This window comes from Alligator sinensis, unplaced genomic scaffold, assembly GCF_000455745.1.
Source record: "Alligator sinensis unplaced genomic scaffold, ASM45574v1 scaffold262_1, whole genome shotgun sequence".
Lineage (NCBI taxonomy): Eukaryota > Metazoa > Chordata > Crocodylia > Alligatoridae > Alligator > Alligator sinensis.
In genome coordinates this window covers 3,485,350-3,501,628 of record NW_005841904.1, presented here as the reverse complement: position 1 = coordinate 3,501,628, position 16,279 = coordinate 3,485,350, and the positions used below count along the sequence as shown (strand labels likewise).

Sequence of the window (16,279 nt, the reverse complement as noted above, 5' to 3'; positions counted from 1 at the left end):
ATAGTGAACTTTAATGAAACTCATACTGAACCTAGCCAGAGGATCTATCTGTAGCCAGAAATTGCTGTAATAATCACTTTGGTGTTTGTGCTGTGATAAGCACTCTTGGAGTTTCCCCCTGCTTAAAAGAGAAATGACCTGAACTAGGAAAGGCAAGCTAGAAGACAAGGAGCTTCATGGGTCTGTGACCTGGGTTCAATTCCTAGCTCAGCCACATATTAAATATGTGATCTTGGTCCAGTCATTTCAACTACCCTGTGCCTCAAGTACCCTGTTGGTACAACAGAAATAATATTTCTCTACCTGGTAGATGTCATTGTGAAAATAAGTCAGTTGAAGATTGTACAATCCTGAAGCCCATGTAAGTAAAATATAAACTGTGGTACACATGAGTCCTTTGCCCTGGGTAGGTGGTCCAGAATGTGTTTGGGGCTGACTGCACATGTGGTGAGATTGCTGGTGTCTTGGTGTGAGGCTCTGATAAAATAGTTTAACAATTGGTTGGTTGGCAGAGCCTGCGTTTGTCAAAGGGAGAATTTTAAGGAAGTCCTACTCCGGAAGTATCTGTTTAGAGCTGAATTTCAGTAGTGCAGAGTACTAAGGAGCACGTCTCTTCTGGAGTGCAAGCGTTCGCATCTCAGGTAGACTTTCCTCTTCCAAAAAAAGCTTCATCTTCATGTTTGTCTGCTGGGATCCACCTGCTTGTTTGGAGACATACTGATTTGCAATGCAGATTAGTAGTGCCTCTCTTGCCTGGCTGAGCTATCCCTAAGTTTTTTGCTGGGATATAAGAGGTTGTTTGCTTCCTGATGCCGACGCTAGCTGCAACAGAAAGCACCATGTAAGAGGCAGAAGAAGAGAAAGGGCCAAGAAAGAGGAACCTCATTGCTGTCATCCCTCCTGCTATCTGAGGGTCAGGCTTGGGGAAGAATGTCGATGCTTACGCCCATCCTGAAGCCCCCCGAGGTGAAGGAGTATCTCTGCAAGGGCGAGCGCTTCATCAAGTGGGACGATGTGAGTACCTGGGCTACCACTGGGCTTCTCTGCATGTTCTGTGTATATAAAAAAGCATCAAGTTTTTCCTGTACTTTCCAGAAGTCTGGAAGCCCAGATACATGCCCATATGTATGTGGAGTGATGCTGATGTGTACATGTAAGAGAGGACCATGTGAGTGTGCATGTATGTGCTGTGTGCGTGGGCAAGTGACAGTGTGAGTTTCCTGGTGCTGCAGATGATGCACAGAAGGGAAAGGGGTATGGGAGAAGGAAAGGTAGATGGCTACATGTATATTGATATAGGTGTGGTGGACATCTTCGTGTGTATGACTTCATTGTGGAGGTAGTGGGTAACATACCCTGACCCTCAAGCTGTGTCTTGGCTTCTGAGGAACTTCTCTGTTAGTCCGATCAGATTCTCATGGATTAGTCTTGGTAAAGAAGGGCTATCACTGCAGCTATGCTGCTTGTTCTTGAGACAAAGGAAGCAAGTGCTTGGTGCTGTACAACTCCCTGTGGTGAGAGGACCCTGCACTCAGAGGCCATCAGCAGGATTAGCCAGAATAGAGTTCTCAGGAGCTCAAGCAGAAAGGCTCTCCAACATTGTAGGAGGGAAAATCAGCCTTGAGTCTCTTCCCCTTCTAGTCCCATTGCTAAAGGCAGTTAACAAGTCTGGCAGATGATGCTCTTTTCCCTTCTGGCCCTGTTCACAACCAGAGTGATGGGGTTAGCCCATGAGCCTCAAAATCCACACAAGATGTAGGGTCCAACCTCAGATGGGTCAGAAGCTGCTGGCTTATCCAACCGACCACAGGGTCTTTTTGTCTGAGTTCTCCACTGAGTACCCATCATAACAGGGAGCAGAAATCCTGGAGCTGGAAGGGAGGAGGAAGTGCTCCTCTGAATCTAGCAGTCAATTATCACTATCTGCCAGGAAGGCAAAAAGTGGCTGCTGCCAGTATTGCCACAGGTAGGGGCACAGGGAAACTGCCTCTTTTAGGACCAGACCTCTGTGCCTCAAAGATTTACTCATCATTTGAAGTAGACTGCCGGTAGAACAGGGGCATGCTATGGGTATATGGTAATTGGCTGGCTCCACAAAAAAGCATTTTACACAGTACTGAAAAAGAGGCTCATTTAAAACATTTCAGTGTAGAAGGTAATGGTGAGCTATTAAAGTGGATGTAGAACTGGGGTGGAAACAATGGGCACAAGCTAGCGGAAGCAGTAAGAGATGGAGGTGATGGCTGATAACATGCAATAAATCAATGACTTGCAATGACAACCTAGCAGCAGTTGGGCAAGTAGGTAATGTAGCACTTGGAGGAAAACAAATGGTGCTGAGCAATTCACTATAGAGTCTGAAAGAGAATGATGCCAGGGCTCAGTGGAACGTACCGTCTTCAACAGGTTTGCTGCTGGCCCAGTTTTCTTGTGGTTTCCTTGAGCAGCACAAACAGGAATTTTGTTTCTTAGAGTTCTGTTAGCTAAACTGATTTGTCTGTCCTTTGGTTTTCAGGTGCCCATCTTAAGAACTCAGACCTGATTTTTAAGTACTTCTCTTGGAGTTGCTGAGTGCTTAGTGTCTCCACACTTAAAGGTGTCTCAAGCAGAACCCCCCAAAACTGAACACTTAAATCAGGGACAACTTCTGAAAATACTGTCTTCAGTCCCTAGAAAGTCAACAGCCTGGTCCTTCAGGGAAAGATCACCTCTCTGGGGCTGGGATATTCCATTTGCATTGGTCCATCTCATCATTCTTTCCTGTCCCAGGGGTGTGGAAAGCTTAAATGCCTAGACAGCTTGGGCTGAAGCATTGCCAATGGGCTAGTAATGCTTGTTTTTTCATGTCCTTCTCATTGTTGGCACTGAATTTAAGACCCAGCTACCTTGTTCCAGGCAGATCCAAAACCTTCAGGCAATCACTCATTTCAGCTGGATTTTGTGGTCTCTGCTTTCTCAATAGTGGGCTGCACAGAGTGCTAAAGAAAGCCTTTTGAACTCAGTCCAGGCTAGACACAGGAAAACATAATTACATGTATATGGAAAATGCCTGCTCCCTTCATCAAGGTGGATATTCTTTTTAGTCTTCTGAGCTAACCGCAGTGACCCTCAGTGGCCTTTTAGTATGTTCAGCTGACCCAACAAGTGCAACTTTTCTTCCAATGGAGACCTTACCTTTTCGTTTTCTAGGATGAATTATTTTAATGTGCTTTGTTGAATTAGACTGCAGTCTCTGTGGTGCAGGCACTGGCTTTATTCTGTGGTTTGTATAGTGTCCAGTTCAGGAGGACTGCAGTCCAAATTAGGGAGCATGGGCGCTACTGTAATCTTGATGATACCTAGCTATTGCATCTATCTTAGAGACCACTTCAAAGCCACAGCTACCACAGAATATGATTGCCCACCTTGGAAGGAGGGCAGGCAAATATAATCCTAGGCATGTCATACAGACATGTCTGTGTTCTACTTTGGCTCCCAGTTGCCTTCTGAGTGCAAGTGGAGGTGCTGTTTTTCATCTAAAAAACTCCAAATGGCCTGGCTATGCTATGTCCAGTTTTCCTGTTGGGCCACTTCACAGCAGTGATTTTTCACAGCTCTGACTGCTCACAGGATTCAACTGCAGGCCAAGAGCATCAGGGGGTTTGAATGGAGAATCCTTGTCTCTGGAATTTACCGTCTGCCTGCTAAGGTGTCACAGACCAACCTGGAGAACAGTCAGGTTTTTTCTTCCTTTGAGGCAGTAGTCAGAGGGCAGGAGACACAGGGATAAGTATGATTTGTGTCAATACCCAACAAGAGCTTGCAGTACTGTCTGTAATTTTCAAGATCTCCACAACGGTTGTGCCCTGAGCTAAACTGAGCAAACACAGCTGTAACTAGCAGGACTTCTTCTGGACAAGAAGGGGGTGGACAAGAAGTCCCCACATGATTTTAAAAGGCTGTTTTGTGGGAGAAGAAGGGAGGACTGGGCCACATCTCTGTGGGAAGTTTGCCATGCTCAGCCATAACACTCTCATACATGCTTGCCTTCTGAAGAAGAAGCAGTGTAGCTGCACTGATTGACCTTTTTTTCAGCACTTCTAATTAGCCCACCCCAAATTCCATGCAGACAACCTGTGAAGAGCAATGCAGCATGCTTAGGGGTCCTGCTGCTAGGCATGGTACAGTACTAGGAACATGGTCAGTGGCATCCTCATTTGTATTTCAGTGCCACAGCTACTCTTCCAGCCTGCAGCAGTGACTTAAGGGAACAAACTGGAAGCTATGGGTGCTGAATAGGAGTGCATATGTGTCTGCATGAGCTTTCTCCCTAATGCAGAATAGGAGAGGTAGCAGGCAGTAAAAGGAGAAGGGAATGAAGTGTGAAAGAGCCTAGCAGATAGATTGTTCTTGTAGCTGCTTGCAGATGTGAGGGGGAAAAAAACCCGGCACTATATTTTAAAATCAGCGCACTCCGTGCCGAGCCCAGCGCATGCCCAGAAGAGGCAATTCATTAGTTGCACCTGACTTCCCCAGCATCTGTAAAGATTGGGCATATTAGTAGGGCTTTCCTGGCACTTTTATTTAATAGCCGATTGAATCAGCTTTAGCTAAAAGTGCCAAAGAGGCCTGCTGAAGTGCCCAATCTATACATTGACCCAGCTCTGCAGGGTTTGTAATGCACTGCTGCTTTCGGTAGAGTGGGATTTGGCGTTGGGGGGGGGGCAGTGTTCCACATCTGTCAGGATCCACAGTGTTTAGTCCCCATGCAAGATGCCAAACCTGGGGATTTAAGTGCCTTAAAAGTGATACAGATCATAGTGGCAACCCATACTTCTTTCACAGCCCTGCCAACGTGCATCAGCTTTGATCTTGAGGGACTCTTCCTCCCCACACTGAACAAATCTGTACAGATTGGCCTTCACAGTCCCTGACTCTGACCCACTGGAGATGAATTGAATCATCCATCTGATTTATACAGACCACAGAATAGCCAGGAAATGATTCACTAGGCCTGGGTGGCATTTGAGTGGGGAGCCCTACATCCCATGATGTGTTCTCTGAGTCATGGAAACCTAACTTTCTTTCTCCTGGTTTTGCCAGGAAACTACAAGTGCTTCTCCTGTGATTCTCCGGGTGGACCCAAAGGGTTTTTACTTATACTGGACCTATCAGAGCATGGTAAGTGCTAAGATTTCACAGACTAGTCACTGAATGTTCAAGTGGAGCTTGTTTAAAAAAAATAATGCTCAGAGCAAAGAGGTTGAGAAATAACCCAAGATAGCTTTCCACTGTAGATATCCCATAGTAGAAAGAAACATCATAGAAATAATCTCAGCTATTGCCATTTATTTATCAGACGATCCATGGGCAGCTTCAGGAACAAGCTGCAAGTTGAGCCATAGACAAGGCAGGTGAGCGAATAGTATCTTTTCTGTCTATCACATTGATATTTTGAATCTACATAGCTTGCAATATCCATGAATCTCAAAGCAGGTCCACAAAGGCAAGTGAAAATTAATATACCTTTTTACCAGATAGGCTGAATAAATGGTTCTAAGTGAGAAAATGGCAGAATTGAGAACAGTCTAGCTACCAGTACACAGGTACACCCATAATACACCTCAGGCAGCTCTGGACTCTTCTGTAACGAAGTCCTATGCTTGTTCTTTTTAGACCTGATCTTGCATTAAACAAACTGAAGAGGGACAAAGGTTGTAGACAGAAGATGTTAAAGTGAGAGAGAAGTTGGATTCTCTAAAGCTAAGCTGGTGCACACTCTTGACCCTCATATGGGTTCTGAGAACCAAGAAAGGGTCAAAGTGCCAATCCCACCAAATTAAAGACTCACAACATAAGAATATCTAAATGTTTCATAGGAAATTCAATAACAAAAGGTAGAAAAGATATAGATGACCTAAAGGTACAGATAAGGTATATCAAGCACATGATTAAAATTTAAAAAAACACATTTATCTCAAGGCATAGCAATCTTATTGGCATTTGAAAACAAATTAATCTTAACATTTTTAAGTCCTAAAGTCTTAAAAAGCCTCTAACAGGTGGCCGTCCTTTTAGGGAAAGGACCTTCTTACCTAGGTTTTAAAACTAAGTCTCTCAATAGTACTAACCAGGTATACTTGCAAGTGGGCAGTTCAGCAAGAACCATAGTTCAAGAATGAAAAGGAAAAACACCAAAGTGGACCCAGTATTCATACTCTGTGGCTTGGCTAAAATGTAAAACAAACCTTACTAAATAATTTTCAAAGATAAATTATTAACGATAAATATACAGTTGGGCATTCCTAATAGGCGCTACTCATTAATATCCATATTCCTATTCTTATTCTCTCTATCAGCATTATCTTATCTAAAATTAGCCTTGTCTATCATCAGACCACTAAGTGTACTCAAGGTGACCTTGTAATCTCCTAGTTTTCATTCCCTCCATTTTACTCAAGCTTCCTAAAATGGTTCAACACCTTGCAGCTTTCTCTCACCTGAGCATATCCTTTGCCCTTTCTCCTTTTAGCCAAACTATAGTTTAAGTGGATACAGGTAACTCTGTACTGAACTATCATTAAAACAGCTTACGGCCTATGATGGTCTACAACAGAGAGTGAGAGGCAAAGCAAGGAGGAAGGAATGATGGGGCATACTAGGTCAGAAGGGTGAGTTATTTCCTCAGAACTGGGCTGGAACAAAGGGAGGCTGGCAGTCTGGAAGTGGAAGGCTCCACTTGCTTACTTCTGCTTTCCAAAGCTGTGGCTCAGCTGCACTTCCTCCTTCTGACCTACATAATGAGAAGGCAAGACAGATAAAGAGACTGAACAGTAATGCTACAGAGTTCTACCATCAGGGACTCCTGGGGGACCATTAGTACCATCTCTGTAACAATGAATTATTTTACAGGGCTTGCCAGCTATGACAGTGAGCTTCCTTGCAGCAGCACCTCTTGAATTGCAGCAATGTGAGGCATGGAGTCAAGAGCAGCAGTAGCAACTCATGCCTATCGTGTACCTCTATTGCACATGTGCTCTTTTCCACTGGGCATCTCATTTTGAAATATCCGGCATGCCCTTAGCCCAGTCTTAGAAACAGAGCTGTAAGGAAGTACTCCAGGATGTGTACTCCTTCCTGTTGATGTGTACTCCTTCCTGTCCTGCTGCAGCAGCAGGCTGGGAGGGCAGAGGGGTAGCACTGGAGTGCTTTACACCACTTTTGTAAACCTGACTGAGAGGCTGTGTGAACCTCCCAAAAATGGGAGATGTATGGTTTCCAGGTTTTTGTGAGCACCTTATTGGTGTTATCAAAATACACCCAGAGAAAACAACAGGGGCTTGACTTGCTGGTAAGAAGTAAGACACTAGTCAGGTGACTAATTTTACTATGAAATGTAGCAAGACTGGATTAGCATCTAGAATAAACTAAACAAATCTGGTAGCAGCGTGTAGCAGCTGCCTGCTTTACATCCCATGGAAAGTATCTGATTGGCACTTCTCTCTCTGCAGGAGAGCATCTGCAGGCAGAGTAAGGGCTCATAAGGCTTCTGGGCAAGCTAACAGGGCTGCTAGAGGTAGCTGGTTAGCTGACTGATGGCAATGTGTGGGGTGATACGGGCCATGTTATGAGCTGTATGACAGGGCAAACTGGTGAGCTAATACAGCTGGAGATGGGCACGTATGGGAGACCTTGGTGACTGACAGAATGGCATTGATGGGGACATTACTCGCTGATGGGCAAGACGCAGGTTCAAGACATTGGGAATAGGCAACCAATAAGGATAGGCATGTGTTGCTTTCTCGGTGGTTGACCCAGTTACCCTGCATACACAACCCACTCACCACCCCCTCAAAAACAATAATGTAAATTCCAAGTCCAGCAACCAGTGTCTGGCACTGACAAACCATCAGCTCAGGGCTGTGCAAGTGAGACAATGCAATGTTAATGTGGGATGGGTTATGCTAACCAGTGTATTGAATTTTTGAGTGTGCCCAGTGTGAGCTAGATGTTTCCACAAATCTGAGCAGGTTCTGACTGAGCTGAAAGCTTACTCCATTAACAGAGCACTGTGCTTTCCTTCCTGGATGCCTGCTGTGCCTTACACATCCTGCTATGTGTTTCCAGGACTTTGTGCTGATTCACTGTGTCTGGATAATGGCATTTTACTGAACAGCATTCCAACCAACTCAGTCTCTGCCCTTCCATCCTACCTTTAGGGCAAGTTTGTGGCCTGCCCTTAAACGATTGTGTAAGGTGCTCTCATCTCTCACAGTGCAGGAGACTGGGGACAACTGCAGCCTTTGTGAGCTATGGTCCCTGGACAGGGTAGCCTGCCAGGCCCTCCAATGTAGTCTTATACTTTGCCCCATCACCCCCAAAAGCTAAGAGGTCGAGCCACAGACCAGTACCACATCTGTGCTGGCCAGCAGAGCCAGCCACCTTCTACAGTGTTGCCACTGCATAAAGAGCTCTGCCACTGCTGGTGCTCCCAGTGGGGAGGTTCAGTTCCTCACTGCTTCCAGGACAGGGCTGCAGCTAAGGCCTGCCAGAGAACCCTTGAGACCCTCTCTTCCCACTTGCTCTACTTTTTCCTCCCAGTGCCATCATCCTCTTTGGTGTTTTTCTTTTGCAGGACATGGAAATTCTGGATATAACCAGCATCCGAGACACCCGAATAGGGAAATTTGCCAAGATCCCCAAGGTGAGTCTATGGCTCCTTTCTGTCATAGGCCAAGCCCTGAGCAGAGCACAGGCTAGTGTTTGTGGGGAACAGGAGTTTCCAAGCTGTGATGTGGATGAGTGTATATGGAAAGTGGTATGACAAAAGCCTCTAACAGAAAACAAGCCTGTCCTTTTCAAACAAACAGTCATTGTCACATGCCCTGTAGCAGGCAGGAAGATGCCCAAGAAGCAAAAATTACTTCCTTGGCTGCAAATGACACTGCCTGACCAGACAACCATAGTAGTTTTATTTAGCAGTGTGCGGTATGAGGTGGCTGCTCAGCAAGCAGCGTGCATTCTGCTGGCACACAGCTGCCTGGCTTTCTATTAGGCCTAGCTTTCTGCTTGTGCCCAGCTGCACTGCCTGAACTACTGAGGCAAATTACAGTGGTCCATATCCCACTGCTAGAGCTTCTCTTATATGACAAATGCATACAAGGGTGGCTCAAACTGGCTGCAAAACCTGCAGTCACTGGGAGCCCTGGGCTATATAGATGCTTCACCTTTAAGAGATTTTCCATTTTTCTGTTTGCAGGGTGAGTTATTTTAAGGACATTTGTGCTTAGGCTCTTGTCTCAGTTGTGATTTAAGCTTCCTGAAGCAAAAGGGGTTAAGTGGTGTCTCAGTCAATTGACTTTTTTTTTTTTTTGAGTATTGGGAGTTACTGTTCTGCATTCTGAGAAGCTGACTACTGTTCTGCAGCTGTTTATCAGAAATAGTATTAGTGTTTTTGTTTTCAACTTCCCCTTCCATGGCAGAAACAGAAAGGTAGAAATGAGGATGGAATGTGAAAAGAAACACAAGACATCAAAGATAAAATGACTACATGCAGGGGCTGATCCAAAGCGGGTACTGTTGCACAGCTGCATCACCCTTTCAGACTGGACCGTGCTGCTAGAATCTCTGGGAACTTAAAAAAAAAATACCCAGAGCAGAAGAGAGTCCCCACTTCCCCTCTGTGCTCAGAGGCATGTCCCCTCCCCTCCCTTTCCTTTATCTCCTACCTGCTACGCTGCTTTCCCCACTGTACAAAAATGTTATGCTGGTTTAAGCATCCCTACAACCAATGGCTGCAAATGGATACATCTTGTGGTTTAGGATTTTCATTTGAAAAAGGGGTAGGGGGAAATGGAGTTCTCCAAATAATCATGCCATTGAGTGCTGGAAGTCCAGTGTTGAAGACAGTCAAAAACAATTTCATAATAGGGTGCTGTCTAGGTATGGAAGACTACCTTAAAGCTGTGTTTCAAAGGATTACCAATGATGTACTGCAGGAGTGCACAGTGTTGTCCATACAGATAACATGCTAATAGCCGAGAGAAATTCAGAGGACAATGCCACAATATGGCTTTACATTAACAAATATAAATATGCTTTTTCATATCCAGGTTTGTGATTGAGGCGTTTTGTAGATGCAGAAAGGATACCACTTATTAAAAGTGATGGCAAAGAGTAATGTCTGGATTGAACCCATAGGCTCCAGATTGCTTAAAGATTAGGCATCTGGCTCCAGAAGGGTGATTCAAAGAAACAATGAGATGCCTGGATTCCATTTCTGTGCAGCCAACAGAAAAAGCTGGGCTTCTGGTAAAAATGATTCAAAGAGCCTGGACACAGACTGGGGAGTTGCCTAGGGCTGATCAGTGGGAAATGCCAATGTAGGAGTGTGTCTGGACTCCTGCCTGCCCCTGGAACTTACTTGCTTAACTCAGCATTGCACACTAGGTGCCTGCATGTGTTCAGGATCCAAAGCCACAGGTCGTCTTTTAAGGGTACGCGTCCAACTGAGAAGAAAGAGTTGTTGGTTGTGCCCACCAGTTCACCATATCTGTCAGGTTAGAGCACTCCAATGTGGCAGGGGATAGGATGAGAATCCTGCTGTATTTTTATTTGTTGTTCCCTAATCCATTCACTCTCTGGTGTAATAAACAGTCCCAGAAGGAGAGCATGGATCCCAGATCTTCATTTAGGCTGAGTGCCCTAAACACTAGTCAGGCTCCTTCTCCTTCTGACCCAAGCAATCATTCAGCCCAGTTGTCCAGCTTCTATAGGAAGGCATATTGAGCACCCCAGCCCAGCACACTCCATACCCTGCTAGATAGAGCAGTTTTCTGAAAAGTGAGAGACTTGGGCTGGAGCCCTCTCAAGCTGAGGAGGGCCTAGAGCCCAGGTTTCCTGTTTCATGGGGAAACACTTTATCCCTAAGTTGTTACATTGCCACTTCCATGACTTCATCTTTTGAATGTTGTTTTTTTTCCCCTTTTTCCTTTTTTTCCTTTCCAAGTACCTGACTGTTGTGACCTTGTACTGAACTCAGTGTTGGTGTGTATGAAATGTGCTTTGAAAATGTCTACCAGCTTTGGCTCCTCTGAGCATTTAAGTGAAGATTAGGAACTGATCTGCCTTGTGTCTGCTCTATAATGGAGCTGAGGTGGGAGCTAGGAATCCAGCTACTCAGAGCAGGTACTTCTGGGTATGTGAGGAAGCCTTATTTTAGGTGCTTAAGGCTGTTGCATTCCTGAATGTGAGCAATGAGCCAGTTAAGAAACATAATGAGTCTTGTGGCCACTGGAGTTGGGATAGTCATGATCACTTTTTCTGACTTAAATCTGCCTTAGCTTAGTTTACCAGATTGAATATGGCCTAACAGCTATTAAGTATTACAGAATATCTCAAAATTTCAATCATTTCTGGCCATGTTAAACTGTTACGGAAGGTTCACCCCAAATCTGTCAATATTAATCAGCCCCAGGTCTGCCTCTGCCATGTTACAGTGAAAAATATATAGTACATACTCTGCAGGGTTTCCTACATAAGGTAGATATTGCTGGTATATTGCTGCATGGAGGGGGATAAACTGGGAAACAGAAGTAGATATTGGGAACTGTGATATATGTAGTAGGGGTGAAAGGGGGAGATAATGGAGAGATGTAGTTACAGTTACAAGATGGGGCTCCTGGCATTTAATAAAAATGTTTTGGTTTTCTTTGGCCAGAGAAGGGAGATGACCCCAGAAAATAACTGAGGATAGAAGAGAAGAGAACACTTCTGTGCAAGGCATGATCCTAGCAGGATAAGTGTTGTCTTGTTTCAGTTCCTCTCCCTGAGGAACATTACTGAGCATAGCAAATTCACTGATTTCCCATAAGGTAAAACTGTGATTTAGCTTTTGCATGGATATTGTTTTTAAGAAGCTTACGGGGAGCAGTGTGATGTATTATGGAAAACAGTGCTGTGGCTTTGAAATGCACCTTCTGCTTCAGGTCACAGGGCTGCATGGTAGCATGTGATCATCAAGTCCTCCTTTTTAGTTTCAGCTAGGATTCAAAGCCCTTGCAGCAAAGGGGGTTAAAAGGTTTCTCTGTGAGAAGGTTTTAGGTTGCAAGTGTTGGGAGTTCTTGTTCTACACACTAAGAAAATCAAATTCTGTTTTGCAGCTGCCTCAGAGAAGGAACTTTCATATTTTTGCTTTTAACTTCTCTGCATATGGTAAAAGTATACCACAAAGGGCCCCTGCACAGGAAGCTGTGACAGAGCAAGCTCTCCTTCCGCATGTACTCCAGACCCTGCAGAGCCTGGGAGGCAGGAGTCCATAGGAAAGTCTTCCTGCCTCTTTAGGGGGTCAGGAAAGGGAGTGTCCCATCAGGGCCATTGGATAAAAGCCTGGGTACAAGACTAGGGAGAATCATGTGGCTCCTCTAAAATCAGCTGGCTGCAGTTTGAGTTTTCTCCTAATGTGGGGAGCAGTTATGGGCTCATTGCCATTTGCCCAGCATTTAAAACATATAAGGGGCATGATTTGGAGGGGAAGCCAAGCAACAAGATAGCTCCTTGGTCATTCTCTGTCCCTCCTACCTAGGGAACTTTGATGTTAACAGCATTAGAGGGGTTGTAGATTATACATTATCAGGTGGAGCCCATGACAAGCACACATTCTTCATGGGCCCCACAGAGGGAAGCAAAGTGACTTGCTCAAGGTTATACAGGATGTCAGGGGCAAGAAAGGGCAGGGAACCCAAGTCTCCCAGGTTCTGACCTCCTGGACAATCCTTCCTTCCCAAGAGGCCTTCAGAAGCTGAAGTTGCCTAATGCCCAGGGAAGGCCCTGCCCATTCAGCCAAGCCCCTTCAACATCCTTGTCCCGCACCTCTACATCACATTGTTTCAGTGTGAATTCACGTTAGGACATATATGCAACACCCAGGGCTCCCACTTGCAGTTTTGAATGCATACATCTGAAAACACGCCCCCATCCCCCGCATCCAACGCATCTTCTCCCTATTAATGGCAATATCTTGTTTCCTCTGCGGACTGCTCCTGATATTTTGTATTTTCCTTGATTTACACTATATGCAAAGACAGGTGGGGTGAACTTTGGCTCAGGTTCAACACTAATCCGGACAAGAATAAGCAGCAACTTTGAATGCAAATTAAACAAGATAAAATGTCACTGAGTGCAGTTCAGCAGCATGCCAGAGCATTTTAAGAAGTTATTTGTAAGCCATTTGTTTTAATTTGAGTAACATGAAAAACATAAATAACAGTAGTGGCTGTTTCACTTTGTTTCTTTTTGATGCACTGTCTGACAGATGTTATAATTAATGCTGGTTGGGAACTTCCTGTGAAAGGTTTTTAATTTGAAAATAATTGTTTTCATTGAAACAAAAACTTGTCATGGCCTAGCACTTGTTTTGATGAAACTTGCTTCCCAAATCCAGAATGGGATTTCTGATCACACGGATAGAGACAGGTCCCAGCAGAGCCAGTAGTCTAGTAGATGAAGCACTCTGCCAGAACACAGACTCAAATATCTGTTTCTCACAGCCAAGTCACCTGGCATAATCTTATTGTGGTGCCTGTACCCCCGGATTATTGACTTTTTGTCTCTTTCTCTCTCATTTATATGCCAACATTTTGAATAATCATGGCATCATTCTGCTTCCAAATAAATCTTGAACCATTAACATTTTTCATGAAACTGAATTCTTCTTTTCTGGTTACTCCTCCTTATAATCAAACATTTTTGGCTTCCATAGGCATTTATTTTAATACAATCCAGAAATACTTGACACGGTTAATAGTTAAACTATTAAGGCCTGAAATATACTTGCATAAAGCAGACATTCACATGTGGTATTTCAGACATCCATTGTTCACAAGGTGAACAGTGCTGTGTACATGAACCAATAAAGGTTGGGATTCACTAGCATTAGAGAGTGTTTCATATTGTCCACGGGATATCTCAAAGTGCTATAAAGAGTTCTTTCTATGCATTGGATTAGAAAGTGGCAAAGCAGTGACTGTAAACCCAGTGCCACCTTCTTATGGAGGTAAAACAGGTTTGCGCTTAACATCTCAGATGGAAGGCAACAACTTGAGCTGTGGAATAGCTCATACATCTACATAAGACACTGCTGCGCAGTAGCTCATTACTACTGTACAGTCGCATCATGTGGCAGGAAGCATGATGCAATGCGACTATGCAGTAGTAACAAGCTACCGTGCAGTCAGCCTCACCCAAAACCTGTTTGACAACACTACTGTGCAATGACTCCAGTACGAAATGACTGCGCAGTAATGACTGTGCAGTCAACGTCTCATGTAGACATGGCCACTGAGTATTTTCAGCAACGGGTACAAATGCAGTCTTTAGATTGGACAGGACTTGAACAGTCCATGAGCTGTAGGCCCAAAAGGGGTGACTTATGACTGAAGGCTATGCAGGCACACACTCCTGTGAATGCAAGAGATGCAAGCTTGTGTCCATAATCCATAGACTCATTTTGAGATTCCATAGAGATTCCATAGAGATATGGATAGATTCCATAGAGAATCCATAGACTCATTTTCAAAGGCAAAGGGAAAATAAGGAGCACTGTTCAATGGAGGTTGATTTTTGTTGCATGTCCCCCACTCCTATGATTCTGAATTTTAGCCTGAAATGGCAGAAGAAGCTACTAATGGTGGTAGTGCCAGAATCTTTGGTTCTAATCCATGAACCCTACTTACGGCAGATTCTAGAGACATGGCAGGGGTTTCTTGTGAAGATTGATGCGTGTCCCACTCCAGCTCCCATACTGCTAGAAGGACCACTTCCCTCAGCTGTCTGGCAGCTGCCTATGCTCTCAGAGCTGTAAAGTGTTGTGAGGATTTTGAGCTACAAGCCCTGAGTACATTTGGCATTAGGACAGCTTTCACCATATCAAGAATTAGGGAAAACCCAACAATAAGCCTCATTACGTACTATTAAGGCATTAACATCATGAGCATGAGTTTTATATCTACTCCTGGGCTTGACTTTTCTTTGGACATGTTCAGCACAGATTCCTCTGTTATGTTATGAAGCTAGTACCCTGTGACTGCTCTGCATAAATACCATGGCATAGGCAGCATGGAGTATCATTATAAAAAACTGAGGATCAGTTGGAGTGAGAAGGTTGTTCATACACCTCTGCTTGGTACTATATTGTGAGTGCAGGCATATCTTTGGTTGCCATTTTTTTCCTGCTGTTTTATGTGAAGAAAGGCTCTTCTCACTGCCTTTTGCACTAGGCACTGTTTTCTGCTTTGGTTTGGTTTGGGTTTTTGCTCATATTTGCATTGGAGAATTTGCTTACCTGGCTTCTGAATTTGGGTTGTACAGGTGAAGGTATTAGGGAAATCAAGTGAATAGGAAAAGAAGGGAGAGCAGAGCTTGTAGATGAATCACTGTGGTGGTTGCTTTTTGAAGGGCAACTGTAAAGTCTGTTTCTACTGTTCCATTTGCTGTGGGGTTTCAATTGTAGGCTGTCCTGTCCTGTGCTATCGTCCTTTATATGGGGCAGCCCCTATTTTTACATTGCAGTTGCAATATGACATAATCTCATTGTGGTGTGAAACTGCACCATGATATGCTCAAGTTTTATCGCAATATGATTAGAGAGCGTGGTCTGAGCTCTCAACACCTTTCATTAGGTACCCTAGGGCCTCCATCATCATTAGATTAGAGTGCCTCGCCAGTGCCAATTGATTTAGCTTCATAAAATGCCTCAGAGGTATATAATCCCTGCTAAACAGATGAGAATCTGAGGGCATGTCTGTGCTGCATCAATGACAGGTCTTGGGGAGGATGGGTCTGCCCACATGCGCCAGAGTCATTCCCTGACCCCAGCCCCCACTCCACCAGGGTGACATAATATCAAGACATTGAAAATGCTCCATGTGGTGATTTTGCATAGCAGAGCAGATGCATGAAGGTAGCAGCTCTGTGTGACAAAGCATTCAGTTTGCCAAGACTGCTGTGAACCACAGAAAGCCTACACGAGTGATAAGCAACACAAAATTACAGGGGAGGAAGGGGAGGAGGGGACAATGTGTAACAAATACAGGAAATGTGTTCAACTGCAATTTCTCTATTGTTTTGGCTTCATGATTTACTGTGTTGGAGTTAAAGAATGTGGACAATCATCAGGTCTGTGGGATGCATTAAAGTCCTAATATAAAATCCCATATTATTGCTCCTTGTGATGAAGATCAAAGAGGTGTACTGATCCCATTGAGACCGATCTGTGTATGCAGTGGTGAAAAGGAAAATGGGT

General features: G+C 44.4%; 1 protein-coding gene across 8 annotated transcripts in view; it reads left to right on the top strand.

Annotated features, from left to right (window-relative positions):
• The first annotated feature begins 597 nt into the window (after positions 1-597).
• The window catches only part of PLCB2 (phospholipase C beta 2), a 62,305-nt gene continuing 46,623 nt past the window's right edge, over positions 598-16,279 (top strand). For 3 of the 8 annotated variants that reach the window (XR_003092806.1, XM_025197765.1, XM_025197769.1), the window contains exons 1-3: positions 598-1,014; positions 5,083-5,160; positions 8,615-8,683. Coding sequence is in view for 6 of the 8 variants with exons in the window: in XM_025197765.1 (XP_025053550.1) it covers positions 931-1,014; positions 5,083-5,160; positions 8,615-8,683 (231 nt within the window). In the remaining 2 variants the exon portion in view is untranslated. Of the gene's footprint in view, positions 1,015-5,082; positions 5,161-8,614; positions 8,684-16,279 lie in introns of those variants that run through there. The other 5 variants (XM_025197766.1, XM_025197764.1, XM_006018532.3 and 2 more) reach the window with 4 other exon arrangements.